This window comes from Mesoplodon mirus (genome assembly GCF_964341445.2).
Source record: "Mesoplodon mirus genome assembly, chromosome: 7".
In the NCBI taxonomy this organism is placed as follows: Eukaryota; Metazoa; Chordata; class Mammalia; order Artiodactyla; family Ziphiidae; genus Mesoplodon; species Mesoplodon mirus.
Window position 1 is genome coordinate 45,093,272 of NC_138983.1, and position 19,209 is coordinate 45,112,480.

The 19,209-nt window shown below is 36.1% G+C and overlaps 1 protein-coding gene across 13 annotated transcripts in view; it reads left to right on the plus strand.

Moving 5' to 3' along the window:
• The window catches only part of PICALM (phosphatidylinositol binding clathrin assembly protein), a 102,334-nt gene extending 84,704 nt beyond the window's left edge, over nt 1-17,630 (plus strand). For 12 of the 13 annotated variants that reach the window (XM_082627109.1, XM_082627103.1, XM_082627108.1 and 9 more), the window contains 4 exons: nt 1,390-1,449; nt 3,173-3,277; nt 14,917-15,019; nt 16,271-17,630. In XM_082627109.1, the coding sequence (XP_082483235.1) occupies nt 1,390-1,449; nt 3,173-3,277; nt 14,917-15,009 (258 nt within the window). In that variant the 3' untranslated portion in view covers nt 15,010-15,019; nt 16,271-17,630. The remainder of the gene's footprint in view (nt 1-1,389; nt 1,450-3,172; nt 3,278-14,916; nt 15,020-16,270) is intronic. The other variant, XM_082627110.1, reaches the window with a different exon arrangement.
• Nucleotides 17,631-19,209: the final 1,579 nt, after the last annotated feature.

Below are 19,209 nucleotides of genomic sequence, written 5' to 3' on the forward strand. Positions count from 1 at the left end.
AAGTGACCAAAAACTAGCCTTTTTTGCAATAAATTGGCATGCTGTTAACCAATGCTGTAGCAGAATCTCATAACCTTCTAGCTATTACTTGTTTTCACATTCAGATTTTCAATGTGCCAAAAATTCTTCCTAGCATCTACTGATTTTGTGGGTTTGTTGCAGAATTGATTCTGATGGTGGCATGGGAAATATAAATTTTTTTTTCTTGCTTAATATTCTGCCATTTGCTGCCAGATGGCTGGGTGTCTGTGTCTGTATCTGTGCTGCCACTATGCACTTGATGACTTCTGAATGAAGGGAAATGTTGATTGTGGTAATGTTGAAAATAACAATTGCATGAAATCTTACAGGCTTCTGCTGAACTTGGCAGTTTGTCTACTGCTCTTGCAGCTCTTGGTTTTTAAGTAGGGAGAGACCAATAAGTCCTACATGCTCGCCCAAATACTAAACTTGTAACTGTTCACTTTAGTTATGCTTCATTTAACTTCTCCATGTGTATGTTCAAATTGCCATATAATTTGTTGTTTTTTTTCATGTTTTAGCAGTGTTATTGGTCTTTCACCTGTATTCAGCTTCAGTTTTTATTATAAGATAACACACACAGGGAATGTTGTTAAGACAGCAGATATATCTAAAATGATTCTGTGCTGAGATTGTATATTTTGAGTTAAAGTGGGAGGAGGAAGGGACCTTAAACATCTTAGTGGTAGATGGCTCTTTTAGGACTTAAAGCATAAACAGACTTAAAAATGTATTGCTCTTCGAAATTAGTGCTTTGCAGAAGATAGTTTAAATAATTTATGGAATAAATTAGAAGGAATACTAGTATACATACTCTACGTAAGAACTTGTGCTTCTTAGAAATAGTCATACTCCATAGTGGTTTGAAATCTTTGGAGTTATTTGAAAAGAGTGAATGAGGTCCTTAGAAACTAATTTTTTGGAAGATCAGATTGTTCATTGATTTGGGATCTTTTTTTTTTTTTTTTTGCTCAAAAAATGAAGTACCTAGGAAAACATTCAGTAATGCTACTTTTCTAGGCAAACATTTTTTATGTTAGTGATAGACTTTAAATTTTAGAACTTTGAGTATATTTAAAAATCTGAATATTTTTAAAGCTTGTAAAAGCACATTGAAATCTTAGATCACTGTTGTATCTAACTTTAAATGGTATTTTTTCTTTCTGATAATTCTGCTTTTCTGCTAATTTCAGGACACTTTTTTTCATTGAGCTTTAATTGACGCAATTATTAACGAACACAAATGTCATATTTAATCACAGCTGTCTTAGCAATTCTTTTTAGTGGAACTGCAGCTGTTAATTCCTTGAACTCCGTTGACATACATGAATTATACTTCCTTGTTTATTTTTTCTTTCATCATGTCAGGCACCCCCTGTAATGGCCTATCCTGCTACTACACCAACAGGCATGATAGGATATGGAATCGTAAGTATTTTTCCCAACACAGCTTTTTGAAAATAGGTTGACTCACATTTAACATGCATTTATTTCCCAACTTAACTGAAAAGAGAACTTAGTGCCACATATATCCTTAACGCCTAACACAGAACCTTGCACCACAGCATAGGTTTCATAAGTATTTCTAGAATAGTCATTATACAACAGATACTACTTATTAAAGTTCACTGTATCTACTTGGCTTATTTTTCCTCTCATAAGTTTGCTAAGCATTTTATACTTCATTATGAACTCATTTAAACATTAATGTTAATTCCAAGTCTTTGTTGCTGTGACCTTACATTAATACCAGTGAGGTCTTATAACCTGAATACCACTCTAGGGGAAGGGGGGAATTAATATTTCTTGAATAGTGTAGGGGTAAATTTAGTTTAGTAAAGGCCGCAGAAATTTTCCTATGACATGAGTGGGATAGTACAGAAACAGTCCTTAAACCTTTAAGCTGCCCACAACCCACATTCTAGACTGCCCTTACTCTCCCAACTCTCTTAATACATAGACTCACATAAATAAGAAATGAAGGTAGTGGCTTCAGCCCACCATACACTTGGCGGAACTGTTGCTGTTGGGAGGCATCACTCCATACGTTGGTATTGCTACTGTGGCTGCTTCTGCTACTTCTTCATTTATTATACATCTGTAGCTCTTTTCCTGCATATGAAGAAGTTTCACAGCTTTTGGATTAGTAGTCATTACATAAAAAAGGTGTCTGCACAAAAAACTCAAAATGAATCTCTCACTACAAATAGGAGTCATCCTAAAAGGCTAAATAGAACTTGCAGAAAGATAAGGCTTTAGAATATAGCATTTTAACCAAAATAATATGGTGGTCAGTGTGTACTCTATTTTGTCACTTACGTTAATTATATACCATGGGGTGGTAATTTTTAAAGAGATGGTTGGTTGAGATTTATTTTCAATTATTTAAGAATGAACTAACCTCTTTGTGTGTAATTTAAGCCTTTTGGTTTTCCCTAAAAATGCCTGAAGTAAAATGAAAGAACCATTGGGAGTAAACTTCTTCAAACAGTCAACTATTTTCCCTTGTGCTTATTTGCATAATGGCATAAGAACTTGATTTGATATACAAAGGCAGTTTTCTTTGAAATGTCTTAGCCATTTTTTTTTTTTTTTTTTTTTTTTTTTTCTGTACGCGGGCCTGCTCACTGTTGTGGCCTCTCCCATTGCGGAGCACAGGCTCTGGACACCAGGCTCAGTGGCCATGGCTCACGGGCCCAGCCGCTCTGCGGCATGTGGGATCTTCCCGGACCGGGGCACGAACCCATGTCCCCTGCATCGGCAGGCGGACTCTCAACCACTGCGCCACCAGGGAAGCCCCATCTTAGCCATTTTATAGTTTCAAGTTTCCCATGTCTAAAGCTGGCAAATTTGGAAATATTTTTGGTCTAAATTATTTTGTCTGTTTATCGTAGTTTGAATTTTGCAACTCATGTAGAAAAAGTTGAGCTTTTTGCACACTTTAAAAGAGCACATTAAGGACTTTCCATATAAAAAAATACTCTTAAAAATTTGTAGCTGTCAGTCTTATTTGCATTTACAGGTATTTTCCCTTTGAGTTACTACAGAAGTACTAGTACTGTTCATCCCTGTCATCCTTCTTGTTTACTTACTCATAATAAGGAAAATGTGAGTTAACATCCTTTAACTTGACATTTTTTTGTTTTTTTAGCCTCCTCAAATGGGAAGTGTACCTGTAATGACACAACCAACCTTAATATACAGCCAGCCTGTCATGAGACCACCAAACCCTTTTGGCCCTGTATCAGGAGCACAGGTACTAATTAACATGCTACACGTAACTGTTTTAATGTGCTTGATGTGGAAGAAATATAATAACAAAAAATCCTTTTATACAACTTGAGAAGCAGGTTATTAGCATTTTTTCCCCTTCATTGTGGATGTTATTTTCTTCGCATATCTTTCTCATCTAAGAGTTTTTAGGAATATTGATTATTTGGAAAGAAAGGATAAGTAGATTACAAATATTAAAGATGGAAAATTCTTGATAACTTACAGTTGGTGGGTCCAGAGGATGGTTTTTCTGAGGTTAAGGAACCTTTTTTCTGATAATAATTCTGACATGCTCTCCTTTGTGGGCCTTAGAAACCTTGAACTCAGAACTCAGTGCCTTGGCTTGAATGGTGCTACAGTAAAGGTGTTGCCTTTGAGATGTTTGTGAAACTTGACAAGTCTTCAAAAGTTGGGAATGCTGTTTTTTCATTAGATAACTTCCTGCTGCTAAAGATCATATTAAAAAGCAAACCCCCCCAAAAGGGCAAAAAAGCTTGAAATGCCATGCTGACCTAATGTCTTCACAGGAAAGACTTTCCTCTTCAAATGTTTCTAAGGCCTTCTTCCAGTTCAAGAAAATTCACCTAAATATTCACTCTTTCTTTTTCATCTCATTGTTAGCATCAGGGGAGTCTGTTTTTTTCTGAAAAAAGCTTCTCATTCTGGTGAGAAGAGGAGATATGAAGTTCCTCTGTTATTTACTTCTCTGGCGGCATACTATGGAATGAGATCCTTGTAAAGTGATAGGACAGCTTGTCCTTCTATATCTGTGGCTGTGCTCATATCGTTTAACAGTTAGAAATAATGACATGTGATTGTTAAAGTACACCTTTCTTGGCTTCTGATGCCAACTGATTGGTTACTTTATGTGTTTAATGCTATTTGAAAACATTCATGGGAGCGTTTGGTAATGGACTTATTCCTTTTCCACTTGAATGGATATAAGTATTACACTTGCCAGTGCATACAGTGTTACATTGCCAAAATTATTTGTATTGATCCAGTTGAAGTTCTATCAGAAACAGAATATACTGTTACCTTAACCTTGGATGCTGCCTGACAGTTTCCAAGCACTTTCACATACATTATCTCATCTTATTCTCGAAATAGTCTTTAAGGTAGATGGGCCTAGGATCACTATTGTCATCATCCTTTATCTTTATAGGTAAAGAAAGTTGAGACTTGGAAAGGTTCTTCAACTAAATAAGTGGTGAGATGCAACTTAGCTCCCAGAATCCTTGATTCCTGGTCGAGTGCTCATTTGTGCCACACTGCCTCTCTACTAGTGCAGCTCAGCCCCTGTGGCCACTACGGTAGTACTGTCTTCCTTTTGTCAGCAGCGAAGCACTCTGCTAATTCCTTGGGTTTCCTGTTGTATTATAAACTATATTTATGTATTTGGGATATAACTACTGTAGTTGTCAAGAGCATCCTCTACAATTTTGGATAATACTTTTAACCTTGAAACATTTTATATGAGGTGGTTTTTTTTTAATATGGTAAAAAAAAACTTAGTAAAAAATCTACCTTTAAAAAAATTGCTGGCCCCCTGGCATGTGTTCTTAACACAGATTTTATATCCTGTTTCCTTTTGAAATCCATGTAGCTTTCACTGAAACACCAAAAAAAGTGCAAGAATTTCCAAGTTCTTTAAATGAAAGAGTGATAGAACTGCCTTTTTCTAATTAGACCAGAAGAGAAGAGAATGAGAACATTAAGGTAATAAGTTTCTAGTTGAGAAATCAAATTTGAAGCGAGTACTTAATTTTAAATATTACTGATTGAGAAAAGCCTGTGAAGGAAGGAAATTGATAACTAGGAAAAGAAAATCAGGTGTCAGTAAAGTGGCTCAAAGAGGCTTTGGTCTTCTCCTTACGCAGTTATTTGAATCAGTTGAAAGTCAGAATCTTAAATTTTATAATGTTACTTTTAATTCCTTTTCCCCCTTTGTTTTCCATATGTCTTGTCATAAAGTCCCACTAATTGTTCCTCTGCTATTATTAGCTCCACCCTTCTTGCAGTCTATATCCTTTGCCCAGATTGGAACTTTTCTTGCCTTTCTAATTTAATCCATTTTGTAGATACTGGAGTAAACTTTTATAGGCAGCATTTGTATCATCTCCATATTCAAAAATCTGAGGAGACTAATATAACTGAAATGTAAGGCTTTCCTTCTGTCATAAAAACTACCTCACAAAATCTCCCTCTTTGTAAGAATAATAATGAATAAACAGAATATTCAGCTTCTTCAATTCCCATGCCTTTATAACTCTCAGTAAGTATCCAGTATTCTTCTGCTGTTTGTCTTTTCCAGAAGTCCTTTGTCTGTCATAAAGTACATTTACTCTTTACTCTATCTTAGTCATGTCTTGTCCCTTTTCAGTTCTTCTGAGATCTGAAGTTCTTTTCCTTATTCTGCATTATTTTTTTTTATAGAACTTACCACTACTTGACATCTGTTTGTCCATCAGTCTATCCATTTGTCCGTTCATCCATCCATCCATCTGATCCAGCAAGAGGCTAGATTGTAACCCTCATAGAGGCAGGCTTATATGTGGCTTGTTTACTTCTGTGTTCATGGTTCCTAAAACAGTGCCTGATTCATAATAGTTTTTGAACATTATTTGTCAAACAAGTGAATTTGGTTGAAAACTTACCTTTACCATTTCATAACTTACTCTGCTTCTCATTGGTATATCTTTTTACTTATAACCATTGTAATAATTTATAGCAGTGTTCAAAATTGGTCTAATTTCATGGCTAATAGACCATAAGTTAAAATGTTAGATGACTGTCACCTGAAGAATGAAGACACCTTTAATTTCATTATTGAATATTTTTAATCATTTAAAAATTAAACTATTTATCTTTGAAGTAGGAAAGATTTTCTCATGCTTGAGTATTTTAATGATTCTTAGCCAGTCCCTTGCATTAACTTTGTCCATCCAATGGTAGTAGTAACCAAAATAATTTTTCTTAATGAATTACCTTTTAATTGTTCTCTCATTGTTTTGCTCTTTTTTCAATAAAAATTCCTTGAGGCAGAGACGTCTCTTTGTACATTGTAAAGTAAATGATAGTTTAAATGTAAGTCAAATGCCATCAAAATAGAACCTCTTAATCAAATCCCAGTTCTCCAGCTCTTGTCAAAAGTCTTTTCCTTTTCCTTGAAGTATTTCTTTTGGGAGCCATTACTTACCAAAGGCGTAACTTGTAGCTCCTGGTCTCTTGCCTACTTACCATTGAACCAAGTTAATATTCTTGAGAGTACCTCAACCCTCCCACATATATTTATCATATTACCATTAGTGAGGTATTTCAAACAATGTGTTGTGTGTTCTAAATTATATCTAGATTACTCTTAGTGCTGTGTTAGGGCCTGCTAGTGAGAAAGTAGCTAATACCTTTCACATGACTGTTAGCTCAGACTTTTTGTTCTTTAGGAAATGGTCTTCAGGATAGCTTTAATCTAATAGACTATACTGTAATGTTGAAATTATGCCTCCCTATACACCTATACACTTCTTCTGTTCTGTTCCCATTTTTTGTGCTGGCTTATTCTGTATTTTTTAAGATATTTTTAACACAACTATTAGATGCTTAAAGATGGGTATTATGTTCTTGTGTTTCATGCCTAACATTGTAGCTTTTTTTTTTTTTAAATGTTCTACATGAGTGCATCTTTCTAGGTGTTTGACTACATGGAAAACACTAGATACCTATGGTTAATGCTTTTTTTTCTCTTCTGTGCTTCCTCACACTATTTGATTGCCTGTTACCGGTTACTAATGTGTTTATTAACTTGGGGAGAGTGGGGACTCTTAATGCCCTCTCACTCATGCTTTGTATAAATCTTACTGGTACTTACTGGTATATAAATTGAAATGTCCATTGCTGGTCAGTATTTTATAAACTCATTCTGCATTGCAATATGCAGCTATTATGTTACTAAGCATGAAGACAGTTAACCTAGTTAGTTTCGCTTTTTTTAAGTTACTGTGACGTGAACTAACATTCTCTTAATGAATGTTTATAAGACAGTTTAGATGTTGAAGATTTTTGAGGGGGAGGGTTGTGTTTATTATGTTCTTATCACTTATTTATATGAGAAACTCAAACTGATCCCTTATCTGTTTTCCCAAAAGCAATATGAAAACCATAGTAGAGTGTTACATTTGGGGATTTAATTTTTAAAAGAAGCATATTAAAAGTTTTATTGTTTTCTTGATTGGTATTGGGGGACTTTGAGGGTTTTTTTTTTAATGGAGGATGTGGCTAAAGATGTAAAATGGCTGCTGGGTTTTGTTTATATTGGCCAAATTTAAGTAAGTATGACATCAGTTAAGTGTCTGAAAGGACACAATGGCTAGTTGTGAGTGCTTTTTACCGATCTAAATGGGGGCACTGTTGGCTTTGGATGTTGGAATAATTCAAGTCTTACCAAAAAAAAAAAAAAAGCCTTTTTAATGACTTTCCTGTGTATAAGAACTAATCGCTCTCTTTGCTTTTAGGCTTAGTTTAGTTTTTTTTGTTTGTTTTTTGTTTTTTTTACTTTCTTGGTATGTTAACTGGGTGTTGGCAGTGCCTCTCTGTCAGCTGATCTTCTCAGCTGCATTTCTGTGAAGGCGTTTTGCCTTGTCAGCAGTGTGTTGTGCTCATTCATCCTTGCTTAGTAGAAGATCCCATGAGGGGATTTACTTTGGGAATTGGGATTTAGGGCCATAGGTGAGAATGTTTCTGCAGTCCCCTGGACACACCCAAATCAGTCAAAACAAAAATTCGAGGAGTCCCGTCTGCTTACCATTATTGTTAATAAGACAACATGTACGACCAGGCCTTTTCACTGGATTTTTGCTGAGAAAATTTTTTCTAAAAGGTGGAAATCTAATTCTTGTTTTAAACAAAACTTAGAACATATTCATAAAATCTTGGGTGGCTGTGAAGTTCTACAAAATCTTCAGCAGCACTGTGAATATAGAAAGCACACAGGTGTATTAACTGTCTAACATTTACTAGAGAAGTCCTTTTTAAAAAATTATTTCTCTACTCTTCAACTTTTTTCTGTACATTAAAATATAGCCATGAATTCTAGCTGAGTTGAGATTGAGATAGCAGATTTTAGAGAGAAAGCAAAGCACCAGCCTTGGAGTCAGCAGGTCTGCTTTCGAGTCTGTTATTAGTGTCCTGGGGCTGCTGTAACAAAGTGTACCACAGACTCGATTTCTTGAAACAACAGGAATTTAATCTCTCACAGTTCTGGAGACTTAAAGTCCGAAAACAAGGTGTCAGTAGGGCCATGCTGCTTCTGAATTCTCTAGAGGAGGATCCTTCCTTGCCGCTTCCAGCTTTTGGTAGCCCCAGTCATTCCTTGACTTAGAGCTGCAGCACTTCAGTCTCTGCCTCTTTCACATGGCGTCCTCCTTGTATCTCTGTCTTCACATGGCCTTTCCTTCTTTTTACAAAGACATCAGTCATTGGACTAGGGCCCAGCCTAATGACTTTATCATAACTTGATTACAACTGCAGAGACCCTATTTCCAAATAAGGTCACATTCATAAATACATTCATAGGGGTCAGGGCTTCAGCATATCTTTTTAGGGGATACAGTTCAACAGACTCTCAGCTCGACTCCTCACTAACCAGGTGTTTCAGAGAAAGTTGTCTACGTAACTTTGATGAGTCTCAGTTTCTTTATCTATAGAATGGTGATTTTTTACCTTGTGTACTTTATAAGTTTGTTGAAAGGTCCAAATAAAAATATTTGTAATTGACTTAGGAATGTGGATGTTTATGTTTTTTTATTGATGATTATAAGGAACCTTTTTTGTCTTTAGAAGAAAATGTTACAAGGTTGCCCTATTTTCAGAAATTGTTTCTATTCCATGAGGCGTCCCTATTCCCAACTTCTGATTTATAATAATACAGTTTAGATTTCTTCCCATGTGTTACAAATTATCTTTATTGTAAATATAATAATTCATAGTTCATTATTTTGAAACCTTAATCATGACTCACTATTATCTGATGACATCAGATAAAAACTTATAGAGAACCACAGGCTAGGGTGGTCACTGGGGTGTGGGGATGGGGCAGGCTGGGTGAGCACGGTCTGCATTAGGGCCTGAATCATCCACATGAGGTGTAGACGCTGGACATTGTTTACAGGAACCCAACACACCGCTCTTGAGGACTCTGTCAGCAGCACCAGAATTGGCTCATCATTTGTGGAGGTGGTGTTACCCTAAAGTACCAAGCTTTATTTTTTAGTAATTAAAATCTTTATTTGGTCCAATTTAATACAGTTTATAAGTCTCTTTTTGTGTGGAGGGGCAAACCTCTTTTGAAAATGTCTCAGTCTAAGGAACTCTGTCTTAGACATTTTTAGTGGAAGCCCAATAGATAAATCAGGTAAAAGCAGGTAGCCTCAAGCTCATATATGGAACACAGTTTGGAAACTTTTTTTAACCAAACAAAAGTGCCATATTTTCAATAAACAGCAAATAAGTGGTGCATTGTAGGCACATGTAATTATTATTTTGTCTCCTTATGTACCAGTTGACATAAACCTTACAGCTTTTCATTTTCTTTGGTTTTCAAGGGGTAAGAGTCTAATATGAATGAGCAGTGAACATTTTATTCAAATAAGCTGAGTCAGTTTTCATGATTTCCATCCATCAAATGGAACTTTAAACAGACTTCTCTTACCCTTGCAAATACTTCTGATATACAGAAATGTTGTTTATTTTTGGCTTAGGTCAGTTAATAGTATTTCCTCCCATGAGTTTAGGAAATCTTCTGATCTATTTCCCTCTCTCCAATTTGGTCTTCTTTATTAACTCTTTGTCGGTTTAGGTTGCCATAATTCTAAGGAGATGACTTAGATGCCATTTTGGAATAATGTCACTCCTATGTTAATAGTTTTAAGTTATGTGGACTCTAGCAGTAGAGAGGTTTAGAAACAACATACATTCAAAGAAATCCTCTTAGGTCACTGTCTGGTGCCCCTAAGACAAGATGAAGTAGTGCTTTGAAGGTGACAGGAGTAAGGTTGGCGTAACTTTGTGATGTTATTGATGGGCAGAAGCCCAAGATGGGTTGTGTTAAGCATAAACCCAAGAAGCAGTTATCAAAAGGCACCAGACTCAACGTACAGGACAGGCCCTCTACCTTATGCAGTAGAGAAAGAAGTCCTCTCTTTTAGCCATACTTCACAGAGGCAGCTGAGAATAGCATTATCTTTAGTATAAAATTTTGGAATGCAGCACTATATGTTTATATCCCTATGCATCTGGATTCAGTGGTCTGGCTGTGGTCTAACATTATTCAAAAACAACATACCTTTCTGTACTCAGTTTTATATCTGACATCTCTGTGAAGTCATATTAAGTAGGGCTGAGGTTTCTAAAATGTTTCCATTGCACAGCAATATCAGGAAAATATTCTTTAAGCATGTACCCTCAGTGTATTTATATTTATATATCCCTACAACAATATGTTATGTACATTAAATAACATGTAAAAATAGACATTTTAAAAGGGTAAAAATTAATCGGGAAGTTCTAGTACTTCTAATATCCGACTTTGGTGACCATTTTTATACAGAGCTTGTTTTATCACCAAAAAACATTTTAGTTTAGCATGTTATAGAATGCTTATAATATGTGTAAGTCACTGCTAGTTGCTGAACAAGAGACAGGGAGAATATATTTCTTACATCTGAGGAGCCTAAAGGTGAGTATAATATGGAAGCACAAGTGACTGGTTGATGGTAAAATAAGAACTCTTATAAGAGCAACACAGACAAGACAGAGTGGCTCCTAATATGTAACACTAGATGAGCATTTGATTGTAGGTGGTAAGGAAGGTTGAACTAATATTTGAGTGACTAACATATGCCAGGGTGCTTTTTGTATATTTTAATCCTCAAGATAGCCATTAACGGGGATGTGGGTATTGGGTCTTGATGTTCTTAACCTCATTTTACAAAAGAGCCAGGATTAGATTCCTTTCCATCTTTCCATAAAACTGTGCTCTCTCGTGGGCTTCCCTGTGGCACAGTGGTTGAGAGTCCCCCTGCCGATGCAGGGGACACGAGTTCGTGCCCCGGTCCAGGAAGATCCCACATGCCGCAGAGCAGCTAGGCCTGTGAGCCATGGCCGCTGAGCCTGCGCGTCCGGAGCCTGTGCTCCGCAACGGGAGAGGCCACAACAGTGAGAGAGGCCCGCGTACCGCAAAAAAACTGTGCTCTCTCATCCCAGGCAAAGGAAATATACCCATTTTTTCCTAAGATGTTAACTTTGCTTCTTCAACAAAGACAAAATGAGTCTTTACAGCATTGCTATTTGCTATCCAGGCTTTTGGATGCAAATTCAAATGTAAAGATGTGGCAAAGGTGCTTCTTCTCTAAGAATTTTAAGCACAGCCAAGTTTGTCCTTAAATACCCAGTCTTTTATTCTCCCGTAAGCTTTCAGTTGCACTAGGTTCACTTTCTGAGACTGATGCTATTTTCCTGTTCTAACATGAAATTTTCTTTCTTTGGTGTTGAATAGGAGTAGAATGAAGGAGTAACCATTTTTATTTATGGTCTTTAGTGTACTGATAGAATTCTTATTAAAAAATTCCTTTACTCTCCGTATGTTTGCTTTTTTATAAAGTTAACTTATGATTTCTGTACTCTTGTCTTTACTATACTAAACACACACTACAGCCAAAAAAAAATCTTTGCTCTGGAGATAAAAACAAAGGTTTTTGGTAACATTAGATTTTTTTTTTTTTCTATTTCAACTTTTTTTTTTTAAAGGTTGATTAGGGTGGCGGGAGGGGGTGAAGGAATGTCAACTGAGAGTTGCCATCATCAATTACATGTACATTTTAGTATTTTTATTTATCTGTGACTCTTCTTTCACTGCTTCTCAGTATTTCATTTTCCTATAAAATGAGAAGACTTTAAGTATGTCTGTATTAGACTAGTGAGACTGACTGCTTTGTTTAAATGGCATATTTAGTTGTGAGGTAGGTCGATTTAATTTGAACAAACTGATAGCTGTACTAATTTTTTAGCTCTGTGGGAATTTTGGTATAGAGAACGTTACTTGAAATAAATGAGTGAAAGTCTTTTTCTTTTGTTTGGCGTGTGTGTGTGTGTGTTGGCATATTTGTAGTAGAATTTTACTGGAATGGTCAGTTACAATTTGTCTTATTACACTGGCTTGTAAAATGTGGTGATTTTGTAATTAATGGTGGTCATTGGATTTTTTCTTTTTTTAAATTCCTTATCCTCCAGTACGTAGCAACCCTACGTGTTCTTTAATCTACTCCCAAGAATTATAAGTAAAGGAGGGTTAACGTGACTTTCTCAGGCTCTTTAAATCCTGCTGCTTCTCACCCACCAGGATCCTGTTGCTCCTTTGTGTACTTTGTTCTTCCTTCTTTCCTTGAGCATTAACTGGGCGACTGCAGTATATTTCCTTTCCTTCTGCTTCCTTATTTACTCGCTCAGCTGACTACCTTCTCACCAGTGCATGATGTGCCTATGCTTTGGTACAGGTGCCAGGAAGGGGTGGGGCCAGCTGGTGAAGAGCTGCTCCATGGCCCAGTCCTTGGCACTCTCTGCAGTCAGCCAGTCCAGTCTGGGCCAAGGTTTCATCTGCTTGAAATGGGTGTTGATTATATGAAACTTACTGCAGGGATATTAAGTCTTGTTTTCTCATGTTTTAACTTAGCTACATATTTTTTATAGGTATAAGACATATGTATGTGTTTATTTTGCCAATTTAACAGAATAGTAGAAGTATTAGTTAGAAACTAGCACTTCTTCCCTTAAGGAAAATTGATCCTCTTCAACATTGTTTTTAAGCCTCCAGGACTTTTCTCCAGCAGTATGCTCACATATGGAAAAGAACAGAATTCTGGTGTTCCATTTGACCATATTCTTCAGGGGCATTTCCCCCTGAGACTGTCAGGTCTTCAGACTGCTGCCCTCATGAAAATTTGATTTAAGAAGATGTTTTAGTGTGGGGCTCTCATGGGGGAGTGTTGATTTTGGATGCTTATCTATCTGCAGAAAGCAGCGGGTTTTTGTTGTTGTTGTTTTTTAACTTAAAATGAAAAAGAAAACCTGTTTTGGAGAAAAACGCAGTTAATCTTAAACTCCCTCCAGCTCAGGGATCACTTTACTTAAAATCATTTCACTTCTGAATGGTCATCCTGGTTGGTCTGAAAGGTGAGAAGGAAATGTCTTTCTAATTAAGTTGCACCTTATTCTGTCTCAGCACGTATGATACTTGCATCTCCAAACCCAGACCTGCTGTCCTGTCCTCCCATCTGTAGCTGCTTGTGTAATTCCATCAACTTTTCCATTGTCTCTTCCCATTGTCTTTGAACATTTATTTCTGAGAACAAGGTATGGATTAAGAAAATGACTCAACCACTAATATAACTGAAGATGATTTCTAAACCTGTAAATTAATCTTGGCATCCAAAACAACAAATTGCATATACTTGTGATGTAATATTTGTTGAAAACTCATTGGCTCTTCATTCTCTATAGTGCTTTTCTTAAGAAAATAAAAAGGTAGAAATGAGATCACTTTGACCCAGCAAAGACAGATTTTGAGCCTTGAAATCCTTTATAGGAATTCGAATGTTGAGGTATGAATTGAAACTATTTCTACTTAGTCTTAACTTTGATTTAATGCTCAGTTGAACATTCCTGTGCTTGCATGTCTCTGCAATCTGATGCAGGAGGAGGAAAAAATTAAAAGATTTGTTCCAAACTAAAATGGCTCATATTTGGTTTAAAATACTCTTAAAGTAGGCTCGGTGAAGGAGATACATATATGAAATGAACATCTTGGTACTTCAGGGATACTAAAGACATGTTTTGGAGTTCAACAGTCTGCTTGCCTTACTGTATATTCAAATTAAACAACAGGAGCAAATTCCAAGAATCAAGTGAATGTATTCTAACAGGAAGCTGAACCAAAGATCTTAAGTATTCCATGTATTCAGGGCAGTATGTGGGTAGTTGGACCAGATAACCTCTAAGCTCCTTCTGCCTCCCAGAGTATAAGCATCAGCTGTGGCATGTCCAGATAAACAGGCAGGAGACAACTCCATGTCAAAAAAGTGTGAACACTGAGAACAGGACTTTCCACCTCTTATGAGGAAGGAAGGAAAGGGTATTGCAGCTAGATGTGTTGGGTCTGGACTGAGGTCAGATTTGACACACCGTTTGACAGACAGCCTGGACACAGGAAGCCATTTTCTGTGGCTCACAATTAGGCTGTGGTTCCCGTCTTCCCCTCTCCCACACACACATACAATAAAAGTCTTAACCATGGGTCAGTTTATTTTGACCTTTTCGGGTAAAAGACTATTCCTTTGGAGTTCAGAAACAAGAATTTGTTTTCTGAAAAACACATGCCATTGGATACCCTTTAACTCGACGTGTGACTGAAACTTTTGTTTTAATAATTCCACCTTCTGCAAGGGCTGCCATTATATTTATTAAAGATGACAAAACAAAAACCACTTCTTCTTTCATTACATTTTCTGCTTTCATATTCTGTCATTCTGAGATCTTTTTTTCTTTTCCTCTCTCTGTCTTCTTTTCCCCCAGCTGTCGGCAGCATCCAGCCCCTCCAGTCACAGTCCTCACAGAGCTTCAGGAAAGGACCCTTTTGCAGAGCTCTCTTTGGAGGATTTCTTATAAATCACTTTAGGTATTGCTGCTTGTTGGGGGAGATGGGGACTTAAATATCAGTACTTTTAAAAATTACCAAACATTAAGCACAATTTACTCTTCTCCTTTGTTTCTTTAAAGGACTCTAGGTTCCCTCTCTTCCTCCTCCTCCTCTGTTCTTTAGGTGAAGAATAGATCAAGACAGGGCATAAGGACAAAGAACTTTTGGAAAATATCTTTAACATTATTAGAAGACGTGAAATCAAAGGACCATCTCACATATATACGTATAAGCATCCACTGTGCACAGCAGATGGATGAGCTCAAACACCACCCGTTAAAAACTGGGTGTTTTATTTAGTCTTAAAAGATTTATAGAGAACAACACAATTTTACACACTGGATTCAAGCTTTATTAGGAGCATCTTTAGTTTTAATATAATGGCCAGGATTCATTGTGAAGAATTCATTTTAACAGTTTCTTTAAAGGGTTATAGTTTTATGTATGCCTTTTTCATTTTAAAATAGTATTTTCCAAAAATACAGCTTATATATTTTTTTAAATTAAAGGCAAGTGAATGCTTAGTGCCCGTTTTGATAGAAAGATTCTGCTTTTGATCCACACTGCCTCTTTTCCTGGAAGACAATGTCATTTGTTCTTCTTGATGCCGTAGCCCCCTTCTGGATCTTTGAGAGTTTGTACTCTTCTGATTTGACAACAGTTTATTAGCACATCTATTTCAGTAATGTCTTTGGATGAGCAGTTTAAAGGATAAAGATACCATGAGTGAAATATCTGAGTGACTAGTTGACACCCTATTGAAAAGTATTCTTTTGTAGATCTTTCAGATTTTGATTTATATTAGAAATTTTTAGTAAACATAACATTACTGTTTCCTTAATTATCTCTGATTTTATTATAATATTTGGAAATAATATTTCAGATTTTGCTTGTTGCCTAAAGGAGATTTTTATGTGGAATATTTGTGTTCATGGAGAGATTTTCTGAACTTGTCATGGAAAAATCATTCGTTCATCTTCTTTCTTCCCATATCCCTTGGTTTTTTAGTAATTAGATATTTGGAAGTTCCTGTAATTATGCTTCAAATATTGAGTTCTGGCTCATGATAAGCTGATAATACTGACTTCATTTTGTAATCAGGGTTTGTGATAAGTATGCCATGAACACTTCCAGGCAAGTTGAATAGTAAGAGGCACAAAGCATTTTTACTTATGAGAAGATATCCTACAATGCCGTGAATTAACTTACTCTCTTTTTTTTCCCCCCCAGATACAGTTTATGTAACTAGATGGAAGAGAATGGAATTATTCCAAAAAGACAAGTGCTCAAGCAGCAAATACTTACTTCCAGCAAAATCCAAACTGCTGTCTCTTAAACTCTCATTAGAATGCTACAGTAACCCAATGAAGGCCCATGAAGGAAATTGGGACTAGTCTATAGGAGAACGTATCAATACAGTTTATAAAGCCAAGAATTGCCATGAATTCAGACTGTCTTTTTGGTGACTAATTCTTCAGTTCTTTCATCTCCTATTAATACCCATAATCAGTAACCTACCAAGAAAAGCCCTTATTTGGAAAGAGTGAAATTTGTATTTGGAAAAGCTGCCTGGAGAGAAGAGCTGTGTCCTTTACTGTAATGCAACAGGACTCTTCTGGGGGGATCAAATCATAATTCTTAATTATGCAGTATCTTTCTTTTCTCCAGTCCTCACAGATACAGAAACAGTAACTAAAATTAACTTTTCTTTTTAAAAAATTATATATTCAGTTTGCAGTAGACATTCCTTAAGTATTTGTATTTATTTATGATTATCAATTTACATAACATTAATATTGTATCAAACCTCCTTATGAAAATGAGTATGGATGTACACAGTATGTTTGATTTTTATCCATAAGAATGAATCTGATTCAGAATGCTTTTCAGCTGACATACAGAGCACTAAATATTTTAAGGCAAGTCCATAGGTCTGAATCGCTTAAGAATTCTCAGTTTCTATGGGATTTAGGGAAGCATTATAAATGCATTAATCCTTATAGTCAATTCTGTGCCTAGGATTTTGCAAGGGAACAGTTCACAGAACTGGGGAAAGCACTACATTTTAAATTCAGCATTAGTGCATTGGGAAGGAACTTTACTGCTTTGTGCTTGGCATGTCATTATTTTCCATTTGACATTAGGGCCTTTCCAAAATGAATGTGAGGAATTGCTTTCACTTCAAGACTTTCCTTCTTTTCAGTAAAACTCTAGGAGGTGTTATGGGGGGAGGGGAGGGGACAAAATCCTTGAACCTTTTATTTGGCTCATGCCATGTTATGATCATGTACCTTTTAAATAAGGGGAAATAGTATCTTTAAAGTTAATGTCTAGCCAAGAGTTTTAGTTAATGAAGAATTAAGCTGCACTGTTGATCGGTGCTTTGTGTAAATACATCTTAACATTTGGGTTGAGAGGGGCCTTAAGAAGGACAGTTTGTTGTAGGAAAGCAATTCTGTACATGAGTTAAGCATACTTGTTGCATTGTCTCTGCAGATTCTATTTTTGTTTACAATATTAAAATGTATGTTAGCAAAAATGGGTGGATTTTCAAATAAAATGCAGCTTCCACAAAACTTTTGTTATGGTATTCTGGTCTGAGGCACATTTACTTTTTTCCTCTTTATCATTGGTATTATTATTTTTTGCTAATAAAAGTATACCCAAGTGATTATATTTGATGATTTAATAAAATGTAAAATTTATTTCTCTTTTAACTTAACTTCCAAAAAGCTTGATCTTGGTACTTTTGTTACCTTCTAGACACTGATAAACTGAACTACTTATTAAAACTGTTCATTTTTGTCTTTTGATCAGATGCCTTCGGTCAGGTAAGTTTAAGGGAGAAAATGCTTTGAATTTGACATATTGATGCATGTGATTATGTCTGCCAAAGAAACCTCTGACTGTATCGTGTTTCATGTTGAATAGTAAGTAGGATTCAGAGTACATGATAGAGGGACTAAAAGCTTTGCATTGATAAATGTCTGCATACTATTTGCCGTGGTTGGAAAAAATAGTCTTTAACCGATATACTTTGTTACTTTTACCACTTTTTAAGTTTCACTATTATTAAACCATTTTCATACAGACTGGAAAATGTACTTTTGTAAGTTAACTTCCTTAACATCATCACAGATTTTGATTTGTCTCTCCTGGTGGTGTTTGACTGGATGTTATATTTGAGGTCTATGGCTTGTTCCTTTTATACTACATTTTTTTTCAACATATTCAAGTTTGTGAAATCCTTCATAAACATTTCCATCTTATTGTTCAAACTTTTGGGCTTGTTGGGTTAGTATTATCCACATTTTACCCATTTTACAGATTGGAATAAGGAACTTGCTCAGGTTGACAAGCTAACAGACATTGGAGTCAGGTCTTTGTTTCATGGTCCATTGTTCTGTCTGTGCATAAACTGAAAAGGGAATTATTTCCCTCTGTGGTCTAGCCTGATGACCACTCTCTATTCTCAGATGGCCTTCTCCTATGAAGCATACTTCCCACCTCCTGCTCTGATGTCCAGACATCATTGACAGGGAAAAACACAAAACACATGAGCACGTTAACTTTAATCAAAATGTAACAAGTGAAGTAAGTCAGCTGTTGAATACATTAAAAAATACATAACTAAATCAGGTTATAAACCTGTATATGCCCCCACCATCTTACTATCCAGCTAACAAGTTGGTAGTGGCTGCAGAAAGAGATTGAGATTGTTAGCAGAGGGCAGCTAACCCGTCCCAGATCATTTGCAAAATTTTTTCTTTTAACATCTCATTATTATTGTTCATTATATTTTTAAGATATACTTTTCTTAACCATTGACTGTGAGAGTCCATATTTAGGAAGAGGCCTTATGTTAGAGCAGGAATCTTTTACTTCTCCACGAGCCAACAAAACATTACCCCTGGAAAGCAGGCCTTTATGGAATAAGTTTCTCCTTGAACTAAAGTAATTCCAAGGCTCTTCTCCTGTTTATTGTCACTAATAAATATGTTTCCAAATTCTTGAGAATTCAGAGTACTGATGTAAATGCTTATTCTCCAGCACTCCATGGAGAAAAACAGAATCTCTCTATTCAGGGGAGGGTGGCTCCTGTGTGTTCAGCAGTGGCTAGCTCACAGTATATGGAAAGGCCACAGCATTCAGCCAGGTGAACTTAATCT